The sequence below is a fragment of the Copidosoma floridanum genome, unplaced genomic scaffold (assembly GCF_036245765.1).
Source record: "Copidosoma floridanum isolate Cflo_tuat_1 unplaced genomic scaffold, Cflo_Japanese_pri ptg000009l, whole genome shotgun sequence".
In the NCBI taxonomy this organism is placed as follows: domain Eukaryota; kingdom Metazoa; phylum Arthropoda; class Insecta; order Hymenoptera; family Encyrtidae; genus Copidosoma; species Copidosoma floridanum.
The window spans coordinates 2,116,707-2,142,107 of record NW_028321886.1 but is presented as its reverse complement, the minus strand read 5'-3'; the positions used below and the strand labels follow the sequence as shown (position 1 = coordinate 2,142,107).

At 46.1% G+C, this 25,401-nt stretch overlaps 4 protein-coding genes across 6 annotated transcripts; 1 reads left to right on the top strand and 3 right to left on the bottom strand.

Annotated features, from left to right (window-relative positions):
* Positions 1 to 201: 201 nt before the first annotated feature.
* Positions 202 to 2,804, top strand: LOC106643563 (dnaJ homolog subfamily C member 1). The gene is made up of 7 exons (XM_014358733.2): positions 202 to 744; positions 945 to 1,046; positions 1,136 to 1,354; positions 1,427 to 1,668; positions 1,869 to 2,181; positions 2,264 to 2,485; positions 2,562 to 2,804. The coding sequence occupies exons 1-7, from the start codon at positions 580 to 582 to the stop codon at positions 2,622 to 2,624; spliced, it is 1,326 nt and encodes a 441-aa protein (XP_014214219.2). The 5' UTR covers positions 202 to 579; the 3' UTR covers positions 2,625 to 2,804.
* A 95-nt stretch (positions 2,805 to 2,899) lies between these two features.
* On the bottom strand, positions 2,900 to 18,613 carry Hml (hemolectin). The gene is given in 43 exon segments (XM_089589720.1): positions 2,900 to 3,150; positions 3,234 to 3,383; positions 3,456 to 3,573; positions 3,638 to 3,790; positions 3,862 to 4,122; positions 4,203 to 4,774; positions 4,861 to 5,085; positions 5,183 to 5,299; positions 5,434 to 5,787; positions 5,880 to 6,501; positions 6,597 to 6,734; positions 6,803 to 7,082; positions 7,183 to 7,484; positions 7,564 to 7,982; positions 8,058 to 8,413; positions 8,505 to 8,646; positions 8,726 to 9,048; positions 9,131 to 9,320; positions 9,410 to 9,859; positions 9,979 to 10,580; positions 10,705 to 11,007; positions 11,100 to 11,169; positions 11,294 to 11,663; positions 11,767 to 11,974; positions 12,011 to 12,441; positions 12,523 to 13,019; positions 13,103 to 13,369; positions 13,442 to 13,807; positions 13,887 to 14,021; positions 14,120 to 14,416; positions 14,495 to 14,722; positions 14,808 to 15,078; positions 15,174 to 15,478; positions 15,573 to 15,743; positions 15,822 to 16,121; positions 16,195 to 16,641; positions 16,710 to 17,312; positions 17,409 to 17,504; positions 17,608 to 17,735; positions 17,823 to 17,982; positions 18,069 to 18,199; positions 18,297 to 18,449; positions 18,543 to 18,613. Coding segments are annotated over 43 exon segments (12,033 nt in total).
* Positions 18,614 to 20,177: 1,564 nt separating this feature from the next.
* On the bottom strand, positions 20,178 to 22,367 carry LOC106643554 (glycoprotein-N-acetylgalactosamine 3-beta-galactosyltransferase 1-B). The gene is made up of 4 exons (XM_014358725.2): positions 22,095 to 22,367; positions 20,835 to 21,341; positions 20,459 to 20,757; positions 20,178 to 20,396 (listed from the first exon to the last, which is right to left on the bottom strand). The coding sequence occupies exons 1-4, from the start codon at positions 22,348 to 22,350 to the stop codon at positions 20,250 to 20,252; spliced, it is 1,209 nt and encodes a 402-aa protein (XP_014214211.2). The 5' UTR covers positions 22,351 to 22,367; the 3' UTR covers positions 20,178 to 20,249.
* Positions 22,368 to 22,592: 225 nt separating this feature from the next.
* On the bottom strand, positions 22,593 to 25,345 carry LOC106643581 (tumor protein p63-regulated gene 1-like protein). Of its 3 annotated transcripts, none has more exons than XM_089589692.1 (7): positions 25,060 to 25,345; positions 24,817 to 24,886; positions 24,474 to 24,690; positions 24,155 to 24,331; positions 23,919 to 24,026; positions 23,530 to 23,663; positions 22,593 to 23,225 (listed from the first exon to the last, which is right to left on the bottom strand). In XM_089589692.1, exons 1-7 carry the CDS (start codon positions 25,084 to 25,086, stop codon positions 23,038 to 23,040), a joined length of 921 nt encoding a protein of 306 aa, XP_089445818.1. In that variant the 5' UTR covers positions 25,087 to 25,345; the 3' UTR covers positions 22,593 to 23,037. The 3 variants fall into 3 exon arrangements, with proteins under 3 accessions (XP_089445818.1, XP_014214253.2, XP_089445819.1); XM_014358767.2 differs by having other exon boundaries at positions 24,817 to 24,986; positions 25,060 to 25,344; XM_089589693.1 differs by lacking the exon at positions 23,919 to 24,026.
* Positions 25,346 to 25,401: the final 56 nt, after the last annotated feature.

Below are 25,401 nucleotides of genomic sequence, written 5' to 3'. Positions count from 1 at the left end.
AATGGGAGGCCTCCCCATCCCTTGCCTTGTCCCTTTCCCAAGTGCTAAGTGCCCATAGTAGTGCCCTTATTAAAAGGAGCCGGACGTAGAGCACTATAATTTTAAAAAATATATATATATATATATATATATATATATATGTACATATAGATACGAAGCGTCTGCTCGCGTGGCTTATTTCGATTGCTGTAATTTCCGATACTTATTTATACTTCAGACCGCCACGGCGGCGGCTTTCTATCTTTCTAACCAAAAAAATCTCTATACTCTCTCGGCTCACGTTTTTTTCCTCTGTGCAGTCTGTTTCTATTCAAGTGTGACACGTTGTTGTCAGTAACCTGTAGCGTTATAACGCCAAGTAGGGTAGGTGTTATACTTTACTCCGATAAAAAGTGTCACAATCGCCGACAGTTCTCTTGCAATGACGGTAGTTCGATGATATTGACGAAAGCCATTTTTTATTAAAAAGTTGATTGATAGACAGTGGAAGTGCGTGCATGTTTTTTATAACAAAAAGACACCCTACGGGATAGTGTACGTAAACATTGTGCACATGCCCGCGCGTACAAGGATAAAAATATGAGGATACCGACGATGGCATGTCCCTGCTGGCTGCTGGGCCTGCTATTGTTGCTTGTCTGCTGTACTGGTTTGGCTGAGGCCTGGGACGAGGCTGAGCTTGAAGTTTTTGACGTTGTCGAAGAAGTCAATCAGAATTTCTACGAGCTCCTTGGTGTGCCACAGGTGAGATCTATATTTTCAATATTTAAATGTTTAATCCAATACAAATTGAGTTCTTTTATCCATACAAAATAAATAAAACTGTTGATACAGCTTACTCTATTAAATTCAATAGGCATATATTACGTACAAAAGGTTAACATATGGTAAAAGAGTTAATTTTACCTAAGACCCTCAAATGATGTATCTTTGTTTTATTCCAGAATGCAAATTCAACGGACATCAAAAAAGCTTTTCGTAAGCTGTCACTGCAACTTCATCCGGATAAAAACAGTGCTGCAGATGCAGAAGTGCAATTTAGAAATGTAAGAGATGTTTTCAATATTGGCCTCAACAAGTGTAAAATGTTTTTTCATGATATGTTGTCGTTTTGACTGTGATATTGATTTTGCAGCTAGTGTCAGTCTATGATGTCCTGAAGGATGCTAAGAAACGAGATTATTATGACAAAGTTCTCGTTAATGGGCTGCCGAATTGGCGGTCCGCTGTATATTATTACCGACATGTTCGGAAAATGGGAATTTTGGAACTTAGCATTATACTTTTTATCATCATAACGATTGGACAGTATTTAGTTTCATGGGCAGCATATTTCGAGAAGAGATACACTTATGTAAACTTGAGCTTCAAAACCTCATCACTTGTATAATTTTGTTTTTGAATGAAAATAATTTTTTAATTTCAGGAGCAAGTATTGGGAAGTAAGTTACAAAAGTTGCAAAAAAAGAATAGGAAAGGTAAAATGGATGTTCCCGACTTGTCAGAAATATTGGACAAGATTCCTACACCCAGTGTGAAGAATACTCTTCCATTCCAGTTGCCAATGTGGACATACTGCTCTATTGTTGGTATTCCGTCCACCATTCGTAGTTTATATAGAATTTTAGAGGAAAGAAAACAAAGGAAAAAGGAGGAAGAAGAAGCTCTGTTAGTTTGTAGAAAGCATGCGCTTATTTTCATTTTTCTTAGCTCCCTTAATTTTCATACCTTTAAACAATTTTACCATGACATCTTTTGTGTGTGAGTTACATAAGAAACAGTTGCTCTATGTTTTTCTTGTATAAAACCTCAATGGTTCTCGTTCCAAACTATTGAAATAGATATTTTAATTGCAATTTATTTTTCAGAGCTCAAGAAGAAGAATCTGAGCCAGAACCAGAGCCCAGACCTCGAGGACCAAGGAGACGGCGTCAGGGCTTCACGCCTCAGGAACGCAATGACCGACCTCCTACTGAAAATTCGAAAAAAGTTGCTAAAGAGACTGCAAACCACAAGGTTCCTGAAAAAGCTAGAGTTATTGGTGGACTATGGACTGACGACGACTTGCATGAACTGATCAGATTGGTAAAAAAATTTCCTGGTGGCACTCCAGATCGCTGGGAAAAAATCGCCGATATAATGAACCGGACTGTCAGCGAAGTTACGTTTATGGCAAAGAAGGTATGCAATTTTAATTGTTTATTGTTTTCCTCAGTTCAGTACTGTAGTTTTTTGTCATACATAAAAAATAATCAAATAATAGGTAAAAGACGAAGGTCTAAAGCCTAGTCAGCCTGAAGAAGAAGTTCCAATTGTGGAAGATGCGCCTAAGAAAATTAAGACTCGCGCTGAAGTTGTGGAAGCCACGAATGAGTGGAGTCAAGAGCAACAAAAGGCATTCGAGGCTGCACTCTTGAAACATCCAAAAGGTGGCTCTATGGATAGATGGGAAAAAATAGCAGTATGTGTCGAAGGGAAAAATAAGGTATGTGCAAGAGCATAGAAAATAAGTCAATTTTTTTACAATTTTATTGATAATAAACCGTAAAAATTAATCACAGGAGGAGTGCCAAGCTCGTTATCGTTATTTAGTTGAAGTTGTGAAAAAAAAACAGACACAGTGAAAGTGACAACTTATTTAAACTGCATTTGAACTAAAATAAAAGTGAAATATCAGGTGAATCGTGTTACCAAAATGACTCTTAGTGGATTCAAAGAGTATCAAATATCTTTAATGGAGACATTCTGTTACAAAAATGCCTGTTGATTATGTATTTATTTAATACATTCTTAATGAATTAAGAAACACACACATGTCATAGATAAAATTATTGAAAGCATATACAAATATTAAACTTATACTTTTTTGTTCTTTAACTTATGTTAGTTTTAGTCTGTATTATGTACTTTTCTTTTCATTCTCATTTTCAGACGTGTCTTGATACTTGTGAAATAGATCCGTTATGCTCTTCTTTATAGGTCTCAAAAGGCTCTTATCTTCATCAGACGAACATTTTTCGCAAGAGCAAGTTGTTGGCACAGTAAGGGACTTTTCGTATGTTTTTCCGTTTTCACACGTTAATTCTACAAATATTTTTGTATAATTCTCTGGGTGACAACATTTGCAATCAATGACTTGATTCCATTGTGCTAAAATTAAAATACCAATCAAATTATTGTATGATTGTGCTTTGTTAAGCGTTGAGTAATATTGAAAATGATAAGTAGCGTACTAGTATCGAAATGCGTTGAAGAATTGCAGTGCCCTCGGCATTCACTTAGACCTTCGACCGGTTTCAAATTTTTGCATACACCGTGAAATATGCTTTTCTCAACGATTATTCCGACCGTGTTTTCGAAATCGGCAACCACGGCTGCACAGTCTCCTGTACATAAACGTTAATTTATTAATAATAATTGAATCTCACTCGAGCGTTTATTCTTTTAAAACTTACCTTTTACGATTTGGTTGTTGACAAGCGGATTGCACATTTTACAACAGCCATCATCGTAAACAAATTCCAGAGGGCAATTGAGCTCGGGACACATTTTCGAGCTTGTGCTAATGAGCAGCTGAAAGAAATTGTTTCGTTCTTTTTTGTTCCCAACAATTGCTAAATTTGAAAAAAAATCTCACCTGATCGTCCTGTTGAACGCACGAGTAGGTCGTGCAATTGTCGGGCGAGTACCAAACCTTACCCGGTTCGTACAGAGACTCATCAAGGATGCAAAAGACTTGCTTGCATTCTCCACAGCAGTTACCCTGCATAGGTTGCTGATATTCCCATCCCTAAAAATATGTTCATCGTATCAGTTTTACAACCCACTAAGAGCCATCATTGTTGATTTTTATCGGCTTACCCTCGGGCAATCGGTATTGCAAGTCTGTGTTTCTTTTTGCTTGACGAGGTCCCCATCTGGCGTTTGAACGCAAGATTCAGTCACGCAGGAATCTAATTCGGAGGTCCATTTGTCTCCCGGCTCATAATATTTCCCGTTGACGTGGCAGGCTGTTTTCACGATTACGGGACAGCACTTTCCGGGGATTTTTCTCTCCTCGATTTTATAATCCTCCGTCTTGCCGATTCTCTCGCACGTTTCTTCCGTCGAGTGCACGTTCAACTGCACATGGTAAAAAGAAATATTATATCTGTCATCGTTGGTACGACGAAGATGAATAACGGAAATAACGGAAAACTTGCCATTCCATTGGTCAGGATGCAGGTACTGTTGACACAGTAGTCCTCCGATTGCCAAGTTTGGCCGACGCTCTTGAGCTGTCCGTTGACGACGCAAGCCACAGGCACGCACTCCCCGCAGCAAGAGTTGGGTTTGTCCAGGGTCAATTGGTACTCGTAGCCCAAATCGCAATTTGTTGTGCAGTTCTGCACGAGCATGCTCTTCATCAGAGTCCCGTCAAAGTCCATGCAGGTTGCCGTCGTGCACACGTCTTTGGGATCCGGGTGCCAGTGATCTCCCTTCTTGAAAACAAGTTGGCCCTGCTTGCACGCAATTCTCTCAAAGTTCGGGCAGCACTGGTCGTCCTGTGGGACCTCCTTGAGGACAAAATCGTTAGCGTCCGGGTGCTCGTGGTTCTCGAGGCACTTTATTTTATGACATTTGGGGGCTGGCGAGCCATTTTGTAGCTCGCACGTGCAAGTCACACACTTGCCGTCCGTCCACGATTCGCCAATTTTCTTGGCCACCGAGTCGGGCTGGAAGTTGAAATCGTTGGTCATGTTCGGATGGTAGATGCACATGTCTGCCGGTGGTTCTGAAAACAAGGATTTGCGGAACATGCATTCGATCATTCGACTTACAACAGTTAAGATGTGAAGCTTGGGTACAACGCTTCCTTACCGCACTCGATCTTGGCACAGCACGAATCCGTGGTCTTCTTCACTACCGGCACGTAGTGTTCCTGGCACTCCGAAGGCTTGGGACAGAGCTCGGGTTTGCACACGGTCGTGGTTCTGGGACAACAACCCGACGTGTCGGTCACTTTCACGAAACCTGGTTCCAACAACTTGTCTACGGACAGTCGGGCGTCGATGTTCTGGACGCAATCCTCCGCTGGTATACATTCTGTTTGACGAGCACAACGTGATTTGTAAAAAAAAAAAAATAAATAAATAAATAAATAACAATAGGAGGCAATATTCATGCGTTAAAGTGTAACTACCGCAAATGAACTTTTGGCAGCCGTTCGAGTCGGTCGTGATTTTCAACACTTGCGCGTAGCCGCACACGGGCTGAATCGTCTCGATGCATGGTTCACCGGGACCCACTGGAATTGACACTGAAAAACAAAAAATCGTCCGGTCGTAATAAAAAAAAAAAAACTCTTGAGAAGTCAAATAAAGTTGGGGATATGGTATAATAGAAGTGGGGACCCCTGTGGGAGATGTATATATATAAGGCAAAACCTCGTACCGCACGTGTATTTGGGACAGCAATCGTCCTTGGTGCCGGGGATCACGACGGCTCTCGAGCTCTGGTCGCAGACAGTTTCCTTGGCGGAGCAGCTGATCTCGTGGCACTTGACGATGTTTGGCCTGTGACACGAGCACTCGGTGCACTTGTTGGGTCGCCAAACGTCACCCTCCATGTGTCCCTCGTTGTCGCAAACGTAGCATTCACGTTCAGGTACGCAATTGTTGTTGCGCCATACTTGGCCGGGCTTACAGTAGCAACCCTCGCCATAGTTAACAGCTATGCATTTTTCCTTATTGGCCAACGCCTCGCACGTCGGCGCACAGCCTGATTCGCAAGCTCGATATTCCATATCTGTGAACGTAAGATTATTATTTCCTCCTTTAAGTTTTCTTTCCCAACAGCCGTCTCGACACTGTCGAGTTTAGCTAGGTATATATACTAACGCCTTGGACATTGGTAGGGACACAGTTCGGGAGTGCGCCAGTCAACGCATATGCCCTCGGACGAGCAGACTCTGGCGTACGCCTCGAAATCTAGACATCCCATGGAACCATTGCCACCCGCGCATAGGCTGTCCTTGCAAGCCAAGTAGTAGGGGGTGGGATCGACGACACCGTGGCAGCGGACAAACGGCTCGCCGAGCAGCAATCGCTCGCAATAGTTGTTCACCGACGGCTGGTCGACGCAGCTCTTTACAGGCGTGCTGGAGCACTGCCCGTCCCCACCGACAAGTCTCAGGGACGCCGGTAACGGGGATAGTTCGGGATGCGTCATTAGCCAGCTGCCGCCGAATTCTTGAGGGTCGTCGGTGACGTTGCCGTCGCGCTTTCGGAAATCGTCCTCCTGTTGGCCGTTGCAGTCGCCGCAGAGTCCCTCCATTTTTCCGCCGAATGTGTGAGACGGCACCCGAAGCGTGAAGGCAAAGTTTTGCTTGTAACTGATCAATTCCAGCTGGGCCCCAGGTATCAGGAGCCTCGTCGCGTGATCGGGAGTTTCTTGAAGGCTCAGCCAGGACGACGAGTAGGATCGTGGGTGGACCTGTACCTCGTCGACGAAGGACATTACCTGTAAAATACGGACAGAGTACCGTCAGAGGGTCACCTTTTTTTCTTTTTTCATTACGAGTAGGTCATTGATTGAGCGACGGTGAATTGTCTCACCTGGTTGGTCTCGATGTCTCTTCTCATTTGTACAACGTGCGACTGATAGAGTACGGTGATGGCCTCGGTGCAAGTACCCAAATCAAGCTGGGATGATTGGTTTGAGCTCCAGTTGCACGCACCGTTGGTGACGAGGACCTTCAAGACAAGAGAACCGTTGAACGATCCGCAGCAAAGAAACGCGTTAGTTTCGATCGCGAACCAACCTGATAGGCGTGTCCGTCGTTGTCTCCCGTCAAAACTCTGTCCCTCGAGAGTAAGTAAGTACAGTTGCCGTCAAAGGGCAGATTGGTCTCATCGAAGGTAATGTACTTGGAGTTCCCGAGACCAGAGCACATGCAGTCACGGCACTCGGATGGCCTCAGGCAGGTCTCGCCATAGCGTACCAAGCCATCCGGGCAGAAACAACCAGGCACGCACAGACCATCCATGGCCGGGCACGGATTGGGCTCTTGCAAATTGTCACAGCTCATTTCGCATTTGTTTCTGCGATTTAGATTTGATTTGATTTTTTTTTTTTTTTTTTTTTTTTTTCTATCCTATGTAGGAATACATGTGGTTTATTCTACTGCGCGTGTACACAAACCTGAAGCAATCCTTGTGAACAAAGGGTGGCTGACAAACGGAGGGGCAATCGTAGACCGATCGCCAGGTCGACAGATCAACACTCCTGTCGGCAGCCGCGAGGCAGTTTGTCACGAAGGACGAGAGTGCCTGGCAACGGCACTCGTGACTGGTCGCATTGCTGCTCAGACACGCGCAGGTGTTCTGCATACAACTGGTCACGAACGTTTCCCGGTCGACAGCCTTGGAGCACGATTTGAAGGTGTCATCCCTCAGTAGGGTGCACGTTTTCCAGGCTTCGTTGCGCGTTTCGCGTGGACACTCCTACCCACGAACATCACCAATTCACATGAAGGGTGACGAACAATCATATGGAAGTGAAAGGGTCTCGTAAGTGACGAACCTGCAGCTTGCACTCGTTGCTGTCTTGGGCTTTCCAGCTGTCCCCGAACGCCTGGCTGCTCTTGGCTGGTTTGCCCTCGGGTGTGGTTTGATCGTTGGTGGAGACGCCGTCGAAGAAGCCGCACATGCCGTCCACGTGGCCGTAGCGTTCCTCGGAAACGCCGATCTTGACGATTCCGTCGGACCCGAGCAAAACCCAGAACGGGTAGCGCCGGGATTCCAAGCGAAGCGCGTTGCCCACGCGGGACAGTTCCATGGCCGGGTGCTTGTCGCCCAGACGCTTGACTTCGCTCTGGCTGTACCTGTTGCCGTCGATGGTCGCGTGCATGTCCGGATGGAGCAGTACTCGGTGCTCGCCGAACGTCACTTCGATCGCTCGCGAGCAAGCAAGGCTCTCCCGACTCTCGCAGACTTTTTCCACTGCGCAATATCAATGAACAAACGGTTTGACAAATACTTTCATCTCTGTCGACAGACGCCCTGGTGAAAACTTACCGATTATGTACCACTCGTTGGCGTCCCGATCTCTCGCCAAAATGTGGTTGCAAGTCTCGTACTTGTACTGCAGATCATCGAACGTGGTGAACGTGTTTCCGATGATCTTGCAGACTTTCTTTTTCCTCGGAATCGGCACGCAAGTGTCGTCGCAGATTTTGTTTTTGCTGAAGCTCTTTGACCGATCATACTTTGGCTCGTAGCCCTCGGGGCACGCGACTTCGCTGCAACTCTTCACCTTTGTGTCGTTGGTTTTTACCGGTCGGCAACTGAATTTGGGACAGTACGCCTTGGCGTCATCCTCGTCGCCACCGAAGCGACTCTGGAGCTGTACCGCGGACGCTGGTACCTTTACTCTGTGGAGGAGATTCAAAAGTAATAAGTTTATCATCGCAATTACTCGGAAAAAAAGACAGAGAGAAGGATTAATGACGATTTTCGACGTACTTGTAGACCGTTTTCGTGTACGATTCATCAATGGATTCTGTCTTTTTCACGTATTTTTTGCGGTAACCACTGCCGTAGGACTCTTTGACGTTGTCGAACTCCATTTCGTAACCAGGAGGACAAGAGGTCACGCACTGTATCTCTGTAATGCGAAATTCAAGGAACATGATACACACGACCGATTCGAGTACATGTATATACTGTATAAATTTGTCGCTGACCTATGGTAGTCTCGGTGGTCACGTAAGTCTTGTTGGTTTGGACGTGGGTGGTCTCGACTTGAGGACAGCCCCTTTCATCGTCAGGGCAATCCTGGACGCCGTTGCACCAGCGCGACTCATCGACGCAGTCGCCACTCGTTGGGCAGAGTTTCTGGCCAGCCGGACAGGGTTTGCAGAGACAGGTGCAGAGCTCGGTGAGAACGGATCGCTCCGAGGGATTCGTACAGCTTTTGCAGACCTTAGGCTGGCAGACCGACAGGCCACCAAGAGCGCAGAGACAGTGCTGGCAGTTCGGGGTCTCGTAGCTCGAGCCAACCGGGTACCTATAAGACAATTGTACAGTTTGTAACATACACGCGCCATCGAGAAAATGTACTGTATTTAAACTTCTTTAGCGAGACATACGTGACGTGGCCCACGAGGCAAGGGCACTCCTGTTTCGTGACGCAGAATCGACCGTCCCACCACAGAGGTGGTTCGCACTTGCAGGAACTGATGTCCTCATCTTTGAGGAACACGCCTTTGCAAACATTGCAGCTCAACGGATGAGGCGTCGATGTAGATGGAGGTGTCGCGGGGGTTGGCTCGACCTCGGCTATGAACAAACGTGTCACCTCTGAGCTCCCATACGAGATATATCACACACACACATGTACGCGCGTACATCGTGTACAGGGTACTCACGATAAGGCTCGTAGCAGCCCCGAATCTCGGCTTTGAGGGCTATGTGTTGGTGCCACTTGGTCGGGTAGATTCTGAGGAATCTTGCCTTGATCGGTCTCTGGAAGTAATTTGTTTTGCTGCTGTAGTCGTCGACGTTGCTGAGGAACTCCTTGACCGCGTGAGTGTCCTCGTCGATTACTGGATTCCAGGTCCGGCCGTTGCTACCGTAATAGATCTTGTAGGCTGTCGTCCACAAGCCGTTTCCACCCTTCGTCTCGACGCCAGTGAGATTCCGTGGCTCCAAGAAATCGAACTGCACGTACTGGTCGGGATTGTCCAACGACGGACGCCAAATCTCGATCGACGAGAGCCGTACGTTGGAAGCGACCACGTTGTTCAAGCCAGACGAGGAAACCGTCACCTGCTGCTCCGGCAATTTACGGTCGTCGTAACCCATCCGGTCGTCACATACTGATTTTTTTTTTTTTTTTTTTTTTTTTTCATTAAGACATACAAAAAGAAATCGTTACGAATCGTACACCTGGTCATTAAGACCACGAAAACGTAACCATCACCATCGATCCACGTACCTGGAGTAACAGGAGTCACGGTGTACATGCTGGTCGTCGTGAATGGTCGAGAGGTCGTAGTAGTCGTCGTCGTATCCACATCCATGCAGCCGACCAGCTCGACCTGCATGGCGATGCCGTTGTGCCAATTGATCGGACTGATCCTTACGATCTTGGCCTCGATCGGTAGCTTGAATATCTGCCTGACGATTGTGCCAGCGTCTACCGGTCCCCGGTACACCTGCGGCGACCCATCCTCGTCTCCCAACACGTACGAGTACGAATGGCCATCGTTCGAGTAAAGCACCTGGTAGCCGGTGACGAATCTCTCCTCGATGACGTCGCCCCCGACAATCACCCCGTAAATAACCTCGGGTTGTTCCAAGCGCACCTCGAGCCAGGGGTTTTTGTCGCCGGGCGCCGGCCGCCAGGTGAGCATGCCGTTGACACGGTGCAGTCGCGCCGAGCTTGGCGCGTCGCTGGGGAACTCGTAACTGCTCGCCGTGTAGGTGACTTGGTCCGGTATTTTTTCAATCAACCACGTGTAGCGACCCTCGTCGCAGACAGGCCGCGGCGGCGACGCGGTGGTCGGGACGATGTTTATGCCGACGTCCTTGCTTTCCCTGCGGCATCGCGGTTATTCACGAAAAAAAAAAACAAAAAACAAAAAGAAGACAGAAATAAATCGTGGAAAAGCTCGGCCCATCGATGGTTCATCCGAACAAAGGGACATCGTTTTTGACTTACGTGGCATTGGTCGTCGAGGTCGTGATGTTGACGTGAGTCAAAGTTTCGCTCGAGTCGGTGCAAGTGAGGTAGTTGTTGATGCACTGGCAAGCCACGAATTTTGATTTTTTAAAGATTTTCCCCGGTACGAGGGATTGCCCGTCGGGGGACTTGCAAGTGCAGTCGGATCGGTCGACGCACGTGTGCTCGTCGCGCCAGTAACTGTTTCCGCCCGAACATCCTCCGTCGACTCTGTCTCGGGGCACACAGCCGGGCGCGCAGTCTATCATCCTGTTGCAGATGCCTTTGATCGTCAACTGGTACCTGGAGTACGATTATCGGAATAAAGGTGATTATTTAGGAACTGGATGAAAAAAAAAAAAAAAAAAAAAAAAAAAAAAAAAAAAATCGCTGACTTGTAGTAATCGCAGGTCTTGCTGCATCTGATGGCACAGTTGTCCCAGCGCTCGCCGTCCGTGCAATTGTCTGCAACGATCAACAGGGAATCGGAGATCGGTTTATCATTACTTTGGTTTTTCAATAAAAATATCATAATAATTTTAGGGAGATCAAAGCTATTGGGGTTGGTTGTACGAAAAAAAAAGAAGACCGACGAGTACACCCTTACCCTTTGTCACGTTCACGTGTTCTCCGCACTCGGGCCGCACGACCACGACGTTGAAGGGAAAATCGCAAATCTGCGTGTTCGGGTTGAACATGGTGCCGGGGCCGCAGGTCTTGCGCACCCACGAGTTGCCCGCGGGGCTTTGGGCGCACTGAAGAAAATCAGAACAGCCGTCCGGCGCGCTGCGGTACCGCTCCTCCAGAGAACACTCGTCCACGTACCTCGGGGTCGTGCTCGGGACATCCTCGCAAGAGCAGAGCACTCTGATCTCAAAGTCCGGGCAGTTTGCGTTCTCCTCCTTCGAAGCCTGGCAAACGAAGCCCTTTTCCAAGCTACAGTCCACGTTGAGGCCCACCTGAAACACATATATCATGTAAATTACATCACGTTTTCCCCAGAGTGCCTCTAACTGTATATCAGGGATGATCAGAATATATATCATCAGGTATAAATCAAACCTCCTTGTAAGACAGCTTCGTGTCAGCTGTCCGGCACTGGATGTCGGCCATCCTGCTTCTCTGGCAAGCCGGCCGGTCGTCGCCCTCGCCCAGCATCTCGATCGACGTCGGCAGCTCCTCGACGTCACCCCTGACCCCCGGCTCGTTCTTCGGCCGATCCCTATTGAACCACCTCGTCCATCCACTCCTGCACTTGATGGTCTGCTCTCTGAAATTTATGGGATTATGGCGCTACATGAATAACGATAATAATGATAATTTATTGTAACGAGCCGATCGATCGCGCTCTTACAGTTGCGTTGGAGTTTCGGTGGTGATGGGTCCGCAGGGGCTGCCCGTGCAAACGACCTTGCCGCGACTGCAGTGGCACTGGTGGCACTCGTCACCGCGAACAAAATCACCCTCGTAGAACTTGTTGCCGTCGATCACCCGGCACAGAGTCTGGCAGGTGGCGCGTGGCACGCACTCGGCGCGGGTCTCGTTGGAGTAGACCTCGCCCTCGGGACAGGCCTTGAACGCGCAGCCCTCGACGCATGTGTCCCGGTCGCACATGTGCAGCCCGTCCGATCGAGTGGCCAGGTTGTCGCAGGTCTCGGGTGGACAGGTCGACACGCAAGGCGAGTACTTGGAGCACGACTCGTCGCACTGCAACGGGCACAGGCTCTGGCTGCGCCACTGAAACACAATAATCGAATGTCGTTCAAGACAACGGCCAGGATATAATATAATATATATCTCATCGATAACAAAATGTACCTTGATGGGTACGCCCCTGGCGTTGCACTCGTGAGCGTAAGCGGCGATGGCCGTGCAGAGGCACTCGCAGTCCCCACCAGAGTCGCATCCGCACACGTCCTGAGTGCACCGGTCAATGTACTCGTCGGGCGCGACTTCGGAGTGACAGGGTTCGAACAGGGCCGATTTCATGATGCGACAGCGCTGGGTGGACCAGAGCTTGCGCTCGGGATGTCGGGCACAGGTGTCGGGCTGGTGTTCCTGGGGCTCGGCGCACAGCTCGCTCAGTTTCCAGGAATCGGCGAACAGCCGGACCGAGACCTCCTGGCCCCCCGACGGGGTTTTGAAGTCATTGGCCGCGTCGTCGTCAAAGTCACCGCAGAGGCCGCGAGTTCGGCTCTTGTACTTTGCGTCGAGTCGCAGGTAAACCCGAGTACCTTCGTCCCACTGCAGCACCAGACCCAAATCCGGCACGTCGGCGAAAATAAATAGACCGGCCCGTCGGACGGCTATTCTCTCTGAGATGTGAAAATGTCCCTTTTGTTAACGAAAACACACATTTTTGGTTGATGTATCCATAAACTGATCTATATATGCTCACCGAGGCCTTTGAAAGTGTCGTCGGTCAGGCTCTTGCCGCGGGTCAAAGTGAGACTCTCGCGTTGGTGGGCCTTTCCCACCGTCAGCGTGACGGATTTGACACAGGCGACCCCAGTCGTGCCGCAGGCGACGTTGCGAATCGTCACCTCGAAGTTTTCGGAATCGCTGAGCGAGCCCTTGGCCAGGACGTAGTCGCACATGCCCTGGAAATCAAACACCCGGTCGTCGAAGCTCTTGTAGTGCGAGTCTCCCCACACCGAGCAGACACCTGGAAGACGATTTAATAAGTTGTACGTACACACACACACACACACACGTCGGCGTAAAAAAATTCACTCACCGGGGCAGAGGATGTCGGTACAGTTCCACTTGCCGGCGTGACAGGTGCAGGTGTTGCACTCCTCCTGCATGACCGATCCCTCGTTGTAGCTCTGGCCACCGTGGTAACAGGGACAGTCTTCCTTTCTGACGCACTTTTTGCTCGGCAGATCCAGCACGTAGCCGGCCTTGCAGACGCAGCCCGGCCGGCAAATCGCCGGACTGTGGCTGACCGGTTGGTGCATGTTGCGACAGGTCTGTGGCTCGGCGGGCTCGCAAGTCGTCACCTCGTAATGCTCGAACGGGCTGCACAAACTCTTGAATTGCTCGACAGGCGGGTAATCGCGAATCTCCTCGACCGTCGCTGGAAGACAGTTCCACAGGCCGGCTGGGACATGACATTATTTCGTTTTTCAATCATTTTTATCATCATCGCACACATTTATACACGCATTTCTTGGCTTTACCTGCGCAGGTGCAAGTCTCTTGGGTCTTGATTCCCGGTCTGACTTCCTTGTAGCCCGCCAAAAACTCCAAGCCCGCGTAGCTGCAGGGACACTGTCCTATGGGGATGCACTCGCCGTTCACGTCGAGCGTGTATCCTTTCGGAACGAGCCAAGAAAAGAAAGTTAAACTTGAATTTCAATCAGGAAAAAGAAAAAAAAAAAAAAAAAAAAAAAAATATTGTAATATGATGTACCGATTGGACAGTTGCAGCCCTCAACGCATTCCTCCTTGCACGGGCCATTGAAGGAGATGTCGGCGCAGGATCTGGTGCAGCTGCTGCCGCACATCTGGTACTCCTGGTCGCCCGGGCAGTGGATCTGGCATTCCGGGACCTCGTGGCGCCACTGGAGGATGGCCCCGAGCTGGGCGCAATCCTTGGCGTAGGCCGAGAGCGTCGGGCACAGGCACACTTCGATCTTGGCCTCGCACGCGCACATGTCGTACAGGCAGTCGCGGTAAAACGGATCCGGGTCCACGTGCCAGTGGCAAGCTAAAGTTATAATATATGTATATTAACATACAGTGGGGTTTTCAAAGCGACACAAAATACAATGTGACTTATAATTACGTGAGAACAATTTCCTCTTCAAAACGGCGCAGTACTTTTCGGCGGCGGCCCGCTTCTGGGGGTTCCGATCGCACGGGTGCTCCGAGTCCTTTTCCACGTTGGCGCACTGCTCGTTGGTCTTCCACTTGTTGGCGAATGCCACCGCCGACTGTTCCACGTCGCCGTCGGGCGTCAAAAAGTCGTCCTTCTGATTCGCCGTGAACGTCCCGCAGAGACCCCTCGTTTTCCCTATTGTACACGTGGACCCCATCAAGAGTTTATACAGGTATATGTACACCACTTGTACACGCGTGACGAAATGATGGAAACTCACCGCGAAAGCGTGCCGGTGCATTGACGTAGGCGCGAGACACGCCGTCCCAGGTGACCTCGATGCCATTGGGCAGCTCGACGCTGACGAAGATGCTGCTCACGATCCGTATCTTGGCTCCACCGGCCATGATCGGCAATTTACCGACGTCCTCCCCGTTGACCAATATCTGCCGGTTCTGCTTGAGCTTGATGGCCACGCCGTTCAGCCGTATGGTCACGGCTCGCGTGCACGAGGGCTCGCCCTCCTGGTAAGCCCGAGCAAAGCCCATCATCTGACCAAACGACAATCGAAGGGACATTGTATATATATATACATTATTACCACACTCGTCTCTCAATCGACGTCAAGCTGATCAACTCAACTCACTTCGGATATGACGCTGGGGCAAGCAGCGTTTTCCGCCTCGACGCTGTAATTGTCGGCTTTGACGAGGTAATACGAGCATTGGCCCATAAAGTCGTACCGTTTGCCGTCGAAGGTCGTGTAATGGGGATCGCCCACGGCGCTGCAGCGCGCGCTGCACTTGCTCTCGGTGCAGTGCCATCGGCCCTCCAAGCAAGTGCAACTGTTGCAATCCTTTGGCACGCTACTCCCCGGGGCGAAGGATTTGCCCCGCAACGGGCACGGGCACTCCTCGAGCGGTATGCAGTTGCCACCGTGCATTACGGTACCTGGGGTTTTTTTGTTTGTTTTTAATCATACATATATGTATGTGAGGAGCCAATCCAACAGTATAATCCATTTATAGCGTGTGTTTATACATACCGGTTGGGCAGAAGCAGCCCTCCTCGCACTCGTCGCCGGGTTGCATCCTCGTGACGCCTTTGACCGGCAAAGCGGTGGCCTCCTCGACGCTCGACGACAGGTCAGCTCCGCAGATCGGTTGGGATCGCGGTCCACAGGCTGAGTAAACCTTGCCGCCCGTGCACTCCATCGCTATACGGACCGAAAGCGCAAAAGTTTGTATATTAATCGAGACGCCGACAAACGATCCATGTACAATTTTATACTCACGGCAAAAGCTCTCGTTTCTCCAGCCGGTCGCGCGCACGAGGCCCTTGTGCTCGCACTGGCGCAAATAAACGCTCATTGTGTCGCACGCGTATCTCCCCTTGGTGGCTGTGGTACCGGTGGCGTTCAGGCTGGCGCAGTAGCCCCACCGGCAGGCGGCCTCGATTCCCGCGAAATCGACAAACTCGGCGCAGCCCCTGTAACGCCCGTCCGACAAAAATTGGGCGCAAAACTCCCTGGCTTCGCGCTCGTGCTCTTCCTCCCGGCACGAGCCGTCGCGTTGGATGTGCTCCTCGCAGCTCTCTGAAACATTCGGACGATGGGTTTTTTTTAAATTTAGCTCGGGTGGGTACCCTCACGGACAGATGAGTCTCACCCCCGATGTCCTCGAGTCGCCACGCGGTGGTCGCGTGCGCGGGGCTGCTCCTGATGCCAGCCAAGTCGTCGCTCCTGTCGCCGTTCATGCTGCCGCAGAGGCCGTCCGTTCTATTCCAGAGGGACTCGCTCGCCTCGAGCTGGACGAGGCCCGCGCCGTCCCACTTGACGAGGAGGCCGACGGGGTCGAGCGAGACGACGAGCCGATTGCCGGTGGCCGCCTCGACTCGCAAGTTGGTCAACTGCGACGGGACGGCCAGTGGCTTGCCACCCGCCCGGAACTCGGGCAGGCCGGTCTTGCCCCGGGTGAGCGTGTACTCCTTACCCTGGACGAAGATGCGCACCAGCCGGTGGCAATTGTAGCTGTTGCAGCTCGGCTCGTTCTGCACCGCCACCGTGAAAAGGCCGTCCCGGGTGTCTTTGAGCAGAGTGTAGGCGCAACGGCTCTCTGGAATCCAAAGTTTACAATCTCGTGTCACGTTACATTATCTCCCTCTTTCTTGCTGCACCTCGTACCGAAGCTGTAGACCTGGCCGTCGAAGGTCTTGTAGTGCGTGCCGGCCCAGGTGAAGCAGGTGCCGGGGGTCGGTTTGATCCTCATCCCAGCAGTGGCTCCCTCGATTTCATTGATTATGGTCACGTTGTTGTTGTTGTTGTTGTTGTTATTGGCGATGCCATCCCAGCCGGTGCCGTGTTTTTGCGAGTAGCCGATGATGCCCCTCCCGTCGCTACTCAGCGAGCCGTTTCTGCCGGACAATGATCCGTAGTTGAATTCCCGTTGATACGATGAGCCACTGGCGTTGGCCATTTTTTTCCCGTGGCCGGTGGTTGACTCGTCGATCGACGCCCAAGACTCGTTTCTCGCGTGGTGGACGTAAGAGGTGCTCTGGTACGAGCCCTGGGAGACCAGGCGGACGCCGGCCGGCGGGACGCATTGCGGTATCGGTTGCGGCTCGTACCGGCCGGTCGCGTAACTGCAGACGTATTTTGGCGCCGGGGCGAACTCAAACTCGATGCCCGCCGGGCAGGACAGGCTACAGGCGAAACTCATCCCGTCGGGGTTGCTGCACACGTATGCCCCGTTGAAGCCCAGCTTGTCGCTCGAGCACGCGTCCTCCCCTTTGTATATACGTATCGTATGCGTTTGATTTTTATACATATAATATATACATGTAGCTCATGGAAGTTGGATTGAATCGACAATAAGTTACTCACGGTACTGGCACTGGTCGCCGCGAAAACCTCGCGGGCACTGGCACACGTTCAGGGACAGGCAAACCCCTTCGTTCTCGCAAGGTGGATTGCAAACAGCTGTAGACAACAATTTTTATGTATTCGGTTATACCTGCATCGAGATGGAAAAAAAGTAAAAGGTGATTATATATGTATTTGTATATGTATATGGGTTATATACGTTGACAATCCGGTACGGCGACCCAGTCGCTTCGAGTGGGCTCCCAGTTTCCGTGTTTGCATATGAGGTTCGCCACTGACGAGCCGTCGGGGAAGACAAAGTTGCTCAAGCAGGTGATGGTGCAGGTTCTGCGGGGACAGCCAGGATACATATATGTATATGTATACGTACAGGAGGAAGAACTCAACAACAAAGTGTATATATCATATACTCACTTGGAGTTGCACTTTCTCTGAGCATTTTTGGACATGGGTGGGCGATTGAGGCACGGTTTGTTCTCGAACTGGCACTGGGGTCCGGAGAAGTTTTCCGGACAGTCGCATTGGTTAGGCGCGACGCAGATCCCGCTGTTGTGGCATTCCGGCAAACAGATAGCTGCAACGCAAACGTGACGATTCAAGGGATGATCCAATTTGACGGTGGTGAAAAATGGAAAAATGAAGGAAAAAAAAAAAACTCACGCTCGCAGTGGGGTGCGGCCGAATCGTAGTTTCTCCCGTGAATTTTCCAGGCTCTGTTGTGGCAAGTGATCGCGAGCTCGAGTTCTCCGTTGGGAAATCGGTAGCCCTCGATACACTTGGCCTTGCACTCGCTGCAAATAATACACACCGAAGGACACGGGATGAAGGTAAAATATTAAACAGAGTTCGAAACAAACAATAATACTACATACATATATAAATAAATACCTTTTGGACGAGCAGGTAAGAATACCGTTGATGATGGGAAGCGACTCGGGGCTCGTCGGGCAATTACCGATCGCGTGCAGCTTCGACTTGTGCGACGATTTGATCTTTTTCATTTTAAACGAGCGGCCTCCGTCGCTCAACGGCTGATCGAAGCTGAAACTATACAACGATTCGTATATGGATTTACTTATTATATTTATCAAACGATTGAAAATGGTGTACGTATAGTAGTGGTTTTATCCTCACTCGGAATTGTCAGCCAAAACCGCGCCCAGCACCAACAGGACGAGCGCGACAAGTGATGGCACACTCGTCATCTTGAGATTCGTGCAGTTGACAATAATAATAATAATAATAATAATGAAAAGGTAATGTATTCAATATCAATTGGTGTTAAACGAAGACCCCTCGGACCCCCATATGTACAATAATAAATTACACGCAAGGGAATAAAAAGAGAGAGAGAGAGTCCTTATATATTATAACTATATCAGTCCTTCTATCGTCGTTTCGTCGTACATACTCTGGAGAGCCGGTCGGCGTGCCGGTTTTTATAAACTGACGGCAACAGGAAGGGTTGCTGATAAATCTGGGTCACTTTAGATAATGTAAAATTCGATGGATGTTGGTGAGACACGCATATACAAGCAACCACAGCTACACAGAGCGAGAAAAAGAAACTGTTGTTTTTCGTCGTGTGTTATTTGGCCCCCCCTATATGAGTATGTACATGCATCATATACATATATATATATATATATATATATATATATATATATATATATATATATTATCATACATTAGTACAGAGATTTTTTTAGCTGTATAGCTATTTTACGTATACCTATCTTAGTTGTACGGGTATGATTGTGACGATATTATTCTCACACGTGTGTATAGGCCACTCGTGAAGTACGTATAATTATGTATTTAGACGTGTAGGTGAAGAAAGAGAATTGCTCTGCTCGTTGTTTTGGACGAGAGGGAGATAACGTTCTGGTGTGGATTTTGGATTTAACGAGCTCGGTATTTTTGGGATGTACGAGACTTTATGTGTGTTTCAATTAAAGTTACGGTGTGGCATGCTGATAAAAAAAAAAGTTTTTTATAGCACAAAAATAGCATTGACTTTTGAGTGCCGACAGCTTTTGTGGCTTTTATCGTTTGTACCATTTTCTTCTTTACGCTTGGATGTATATAACTATACTTACATACATCTTACATAAATATATTTTTGTATGGATCTTGGGTCGTAAATATTAACGTTAAGTAAGTTCATTAGACAGTTTAGATGGCAGATAACGTCCGTGTGTGTTTACTGGGTGTAATCGCACGTTAGCCAAAGGATAACGAAAAACAGTTTCGCAGCTTGACACAATCATTTTGTTCCATAAGTATACCGTTGTTCCGTTAGTAACTTTCTTATAGATTTTGACAACTTGAGTAAATAGTAAATTTTTTTTATTTTTTTTGTTTCTTTTTGTTTTATCAACGCAGAGTACGTGGCAAGGGTAAAGTGACGTTTTATATTTTTATTTTTATATTTCGTGCAAAACAATGAATGAGTAATAAGACCTTGAAACTGCGCGAATTGAATGAAAATAAATCTGTTCTAATTTAAGTGGCGTCTGTCAGTTGGATAAGATAATTGTAGGTGATAAAGTTATATCTCGGAGCAAAAGGACAGTCCAGACGTCGACCTCTGTGTTTTAATCGTCAAAGGAAAGGGGCGCGATAAAGGAGAGAAAACAAACATACGGGACTTTCAGGATGCGTCACGTTAGGACGAAAACAAAGTTAGAATTTGATTTTATATATCATCAAAATACGACTTTTTTTAAATATTTTTTTATTTTTTATTTTTTTTAACAACAATCGGTATCAAAAGTCTTATATCCAAGTTTTTATTGCACTAGAACACGGACGGATTCTATCGGATTGTGGGTATAGGTGTCAAGGCTCGGCCACACCTCGAAAATTCCTGGCTAAAAACATCTCTGGCTCAGAGTATTTCTTCCGCCACATCTGAAAGTACTCTTCGCTCGTGATGTCATCGACGTCGGTTAGATTGAACTCCTCGCGCAGCGCTATCTTCCAGACCTGAAGACACAAACGAGTGAATAAACGTCAAACAAATGAAACTATGTTTCTGTTTGGCTTACCTCGTCTTCCGGCACAGGCGTTGGCGCCGCCTTATTTCCACGGGATCCATCTCTAAAGACGCGCAGGTGATACAGCAAGTAATTGATGGTCCTCACTTTGTCCCCTTCCCCGACGCTGAAAGTAACGGACCTGTCCGAACAGCACTCGGGACCCGGGGGGTACAGCGCCTTCGTGTAGTAGCTGTCGGGCTTGGCGACTCCCCACAATAAAACATTCAATGAGAATCCGTGAAAAGTCCCACGCTGTTTTGCGTCCCTGGTATCCGCGGGCTGAATTCCCAACGCCGACAAGTGTTTGCCTGCGATCACAGTACAGCGGGGTAAGTAAAGATATTTCAAACGAAACGGAGCAGTCATTGTTGAATTTCTTCGTTACCCAAATAAAAGTCTTCCTTCTTCCAGTACTTTCCGCCGGCAGCGCATTTTGCCGAGGTGTCAAATATTTTTATAAGCCTCTGCAGGATCCCATAACTAAGTACGTATCCGGCTTGCGCGACGTTGTAGACGTTGCCCCAGAGGACTACGGGATGTCCCAGGTAAAAATATTGCTCGTGGTCCAGAGGTGCCAGCATGTGGCGTAAATTTTCCAGAACGACAAAGGTATCGTCCTTGACAAAGATCAGCCAGTTCAACGGCACTCGGTCGCGCGTCTTCCAAACGTGACGCATCACCTCGCAGAGTAACTGCCACGACGAGGTATATTTTATGTTTAAGTTTATCACAGGCGCGTCGCTGAGGTAGCGAGAGAAAAATAGCAGCTGATTACAGTGACGTCCCCACGTGTCTTCGATCGTGGTTGCGAGTTTCAATTTTTCTACAAATACGACGCACGTGACGGGTACTTTCTTGATCAGCCATTCAGATTCCAAAGTAGCTTTGTTCCCTAGAAATAAATCGGCAATCATGGTCTTTTGTTTTAAACATTTTAATCAACTAACAAATCAAATGTTTAAATAAAGTTTTGGATGACCATAAAAATTTTTGCACAAAAAAAAAATAGAAAAATCTTGACTTGGATATTTGTTTAGTCGTTTTTTGTTTTTTTGTTTTTTTTATTAATTTTTATATCAATGGAAAATATACGTTACACATTCCATCCACTGCGAGTGTTTTCGTAGTTTTTTCTTTTCTTTTTTTTTTTTGTTTTTTGTTTGTGATAAAATTTTATATCGTACATATGTTTTTTATTTTATATGCGTGAATCATTGAGAAAGAAACAAAAATATATATTTTGACGCAGTTTTTAAATTTACGCTGTTATCGTTTGATGTTTTAAACGTAGTTACATGCTTGCTGATAGCACAGACGTGTGTCATGTTTACAAGGAAAAAAAAAAGATAAGAGAGACTCAGTCAATGTGTATGTTCACTAGCAACAATTGTTTTTACACCTATAGACCTGCAGTTTTAATTCCTAGAAGCATAGAACCAAATAAAAACAAAACTTTGTTGAACTACGTCATGATTTCATCAATCCATGATTACAAGTAATACAATTCGTATTCAAATGTATGCCTCTTTCAATTAAAATTTAACGATTGACATGTAATTCAATTGATATAAAAAGTCTTATTGGTTATTCCATGAAAAAAAATAAGAATATGTTAGTTGAAACGAAAACATGGAAATACCCTTACCTTGTGAGGATTGTCCATAATAAAAATCATCTAAATTAACCAGCGACACGTCAACGTTTTGCTTTTGACGCCAGGCATTGTAGTTTCTCGAATATTTGGACCAAGTTTCAAATATACTCAAAAATGTATTCGAATGATCTCCTTGTAACTCATGAGTTTCGAAAATGCGGCCAGCATAGTTGAACGAAAAAACAGTTATTATACCTATGAGAAAGCCAACGAAAAATAGCGACGGCCGAAGTATGATTACGTTCATCTTACTCCTTGAATTTTATCACCATTGCAAGACTCGATTCTGCGAAAAAATTGTTTAATTAGATCGGCCTCCTTTTATTTGATATACGTTAATTATAATTCAAACGTGGTAATTTGTATGTATTGCAAGTGTTGAAAAATACATAATTTTTAATAATTTACCTGTGCAAATATTGATTTGGGGTCTAAGGAAAATTTATTTAAAAGTCAACAACTAACATATGAATAAATAACAATCTTGAATCATTTTAAATTTATGTATTGTTTAAATTAATCTTACAGTATTTTTAAATGCTACATTGATAATGCCATTTTATAGAACTGACACAGCAACACACAGTAACTAAATATCTAAGACACCAGTTATCTCTTAACATGCCAATTCCATTAAAATGTGTAAATACGTGAGAGGCAGAGCGAAAGAGAGCGAATCTCGCAAATTTAAGAAAAGCCCAAATACTCTTTTATCTGAATCCACAAGAGAAATAGAACCACAACTGCGCCGACTTTAATAAGATGATAAAAAACATAGACTTTTAGCGCGTCTTTCAAAGTCTGATATTCTAGAGCCATTATAATAAATAATTCGATTCCTAACTTATAAAGTATGATAAGAAAATTATTGAAAAGTACAAACAGAGTTTTGGCAATATTTGACAATTAGAGAGAGGGAGGATAAAAGGTACATTTAAAAGCTGAATTTGCCGCGAATTTTAAAGAAACCTAGGCCAGTACGATTATGAACCAAAGAGCCTATTCCAACATAATTTTCAATAATTATTGGATTATCTAGTATTTGACAACTTGTTGACAATAGATTTTTTAGTGCTAAGTGAAGGGCTTGCACGTCGTATTTCGCTTTATTTGAATCAGATCCTGAAATGAATTTAAACATTATTAGTAAGAATTTCTGCAACTGATTTGGTTTATTCAAGTGGCTGGGCACTCTCGAAGTCTCGATAAAAAATTTTAATTAATGACTTCAAGAGTGCACAGCCCCTCGGGTTTTTAGTATGTAAAAGTCAGACAACCGTCAGGAAAACATTGCTACACGAATTGCCAATAAACCGAATTTCATAATTTGTTTATTGTTATATATTAAAATTTGGACTTTACTGTTCAATAGCTTGAAAGTTTTATGCTTAACACACTTGAATGATTTAATGATGTGTGTCGGTACCTTTATGCCAATAAAGAGGATGGCTTGTAAATGTTAGCCAAGGAATGTTTCTCGTGAATGGATTCCACCTTTGATCCAGGGAAAGAGATTCACCTTTGTTCCACATCAGTCTCACTCCAAACATATTTCTACCCCTGTGTATTAATTTTAACAATGTAAAATAAGAAATATAACAACTTTGCAGCAAAAAAATTCAAGGTTGAACAAAACAATTTGTTCTGCAATACTAATAATTTCAAAGACTACAAAATCACAAAACATAAAAATGAACAGACAAAATTTGTCACACACACAAAAAAGAGAGCAAGCAGCGAAACAAAATGCGAAAAAGCATGGATTTGAACCAAAAATGTGAAGGAAAAACAAAGACAATGACATATTAAAGGTACCTAGGCTCGAAATGAGCTGTACTCGACAGTGACGTGATGGATGACCACTCCTGTCGAATCGCATTATGAAGAATGGTAGATACGCCTTCTGCCAACCCATTAAGACGTCTGGGAATCGTGTTTAGAATGACGTGTGAAAACGTGAACAACGTATGGATTATTTTCGTTAGTTTGATAATAATAACGAACACTGTCTATATATTACACATAGCATGAAAAAAAACACAATAACTTACGGTAAAATTGATGTTGGTGGGTACACAAGTTCTCCAGCAACAAGAGTATCAACGTCTGTCAAAGATATCCTGTGGTATTCAATGATCTTCAAAGATATCAAATCGTACTTGACCCAGTAAAGTGACTCTTTGGTTAACAAGACCAATCTTTCTTTTTCCGTATCCCATATACTAATTCTGAAAATCAGAGATTCAAGTATGAGCAAGCTTGAATGGCACCAAAAAGCACAACAACAACAATGGTGTACAAAAGTAATTGAGGTGATATTACGTGGAAACGTAATTTAAAATGAAATCTAAGTATGTATAAAACACTCACTCTGTCAAAAACCAAGCACCAACAAATTCTTCTTCTTCGGTACTGGTCAACAGATCTCTCTTGCAATCAGCCAGAGCTTTTTCTACCACTTCATTTCTGTCAGAGAAAAAGGTATGACAATCAATCCGAGCATAAGGTATACCAGGAACACCAGCAAGGGGAACTCCGGGACCTGGTAACGTTCTTTCAGTGGATGTCTCTTTGCCATCTTTTACATCTGCATTACACATATAGTACTCGCAATGACAACATTCAATTTATATCGGAAATGGTCCCAACAAGTATTGGTAAGAAAGTTTTACAAAAAGTAAAGCAAAAAAAATACATTCAGCAGATACGTTACTTTGAGATTCCAGAAAGGTGTTTTCGCTTTTAATTTCCAAAGTCGCTCTATCGAAATTTGGTCCTTCGTCCTGTAAAAAGGTATCGTCCATGTTTTTGTGTTGATTATTATGAAGAATAAGGATCGCAAAGGTTTCTGTGTAAATACTAGAGAGGTATTCGTTTTCGTTTCTAACAGCAAAAATTGATATTTATATATTTTACGTGGGCCCACTCATGTTCTCATACTATTTATTCAAAATACCTCTGCCGCTGCGGTAAGCGAGTACATAATATGTGTTTCAGCCAGACTAATAAGTATAGTATTTTTGTTGGAGACAAGATAAAAGGAGATAACTGATGATAAACACCTTAACGGAGTGCTCCAAAAAGTTAATATGTATTTATAGGTACTTATGGTTTGACAACTTGCCGAATGATCACTTGATCAGACCATTATTAAAAAAGCTTTATAAAAACAACATACACGTGCACTTATATACACGCACATTTGCGTATTACTGTGTTGAGTACAACAGTACAACGTAGTACATAATAAATTAATAGATTACTTAATTAGGCAACACCTACATTCCTATACTTATTA

Excerpts from the sequence above, each read along its gene's own strand:
- LOC106643563 (XM_014358733.2), top strand. The coding sequence starts at position 580 with ATGAGGATACCGACGATGGCATGTCCCTGCTGGCTGCTGGGCCTGCTA. Across the intron at positions 1,047-1,135 it reads CAGAAGTGCAATTTAGAAAT|CTAGTGTCAGTCTATGATGT; the intron begins GTAAGAGATGTT and ends TTGATTTTGCAG. Across the intron at positions 1,669-1,868 it reads AAGGAGGAAGAAGAAGCTCT|AGCTCAAGAAGAAGAATCTG; the intron begins GTTAGTTTGTAG and ends TTTATTTTTCAG.
- LOC106643581 (XM_089589692.1), bottom strand. The coding sequence starts at position 25,086 with ATGTACTCGCTTACCGCAGCGGCAGAG. Across the intron at positions 24,332-24,473 it reads GGTGCTTGGTTTTTGACAGA|AATTAGTATATGGGATACGG; the intron begins GTGAGTGTTTTA and ends TCTGATTTTCAG. Across the intron at positions 23,226-23,529 it reads TCCTCTTTATTGGCATAAAG|GATCTGATTCAAATAAAGCG; the intron begins GTACCGACACAC and ends AATTCATTTCAG.
- LOC106643554 (XM_014358725.2), bottom strand. The coding sequence starts at position 22,350 with ATGAACGTAATCATACTTCGGCCGTCGCTATTTTTCGTTGGCTTTCTC. Across the intron at positions 21,342-22,094 it reads TTATGGACAATCCTCACAAG|GGAACAAAGCTACTTTGGAA; the intron begins GTAAGGGTATTT and ends ATTTATTTCTAG. Across the intron at positions 20,758-20,834 it reads GAAGGAAGACTTTTATTTGG|GCAAACACTTGTCGGCGTTG; the intron begins GTAACGAAGAAA and ends CTGTGATCGCAG.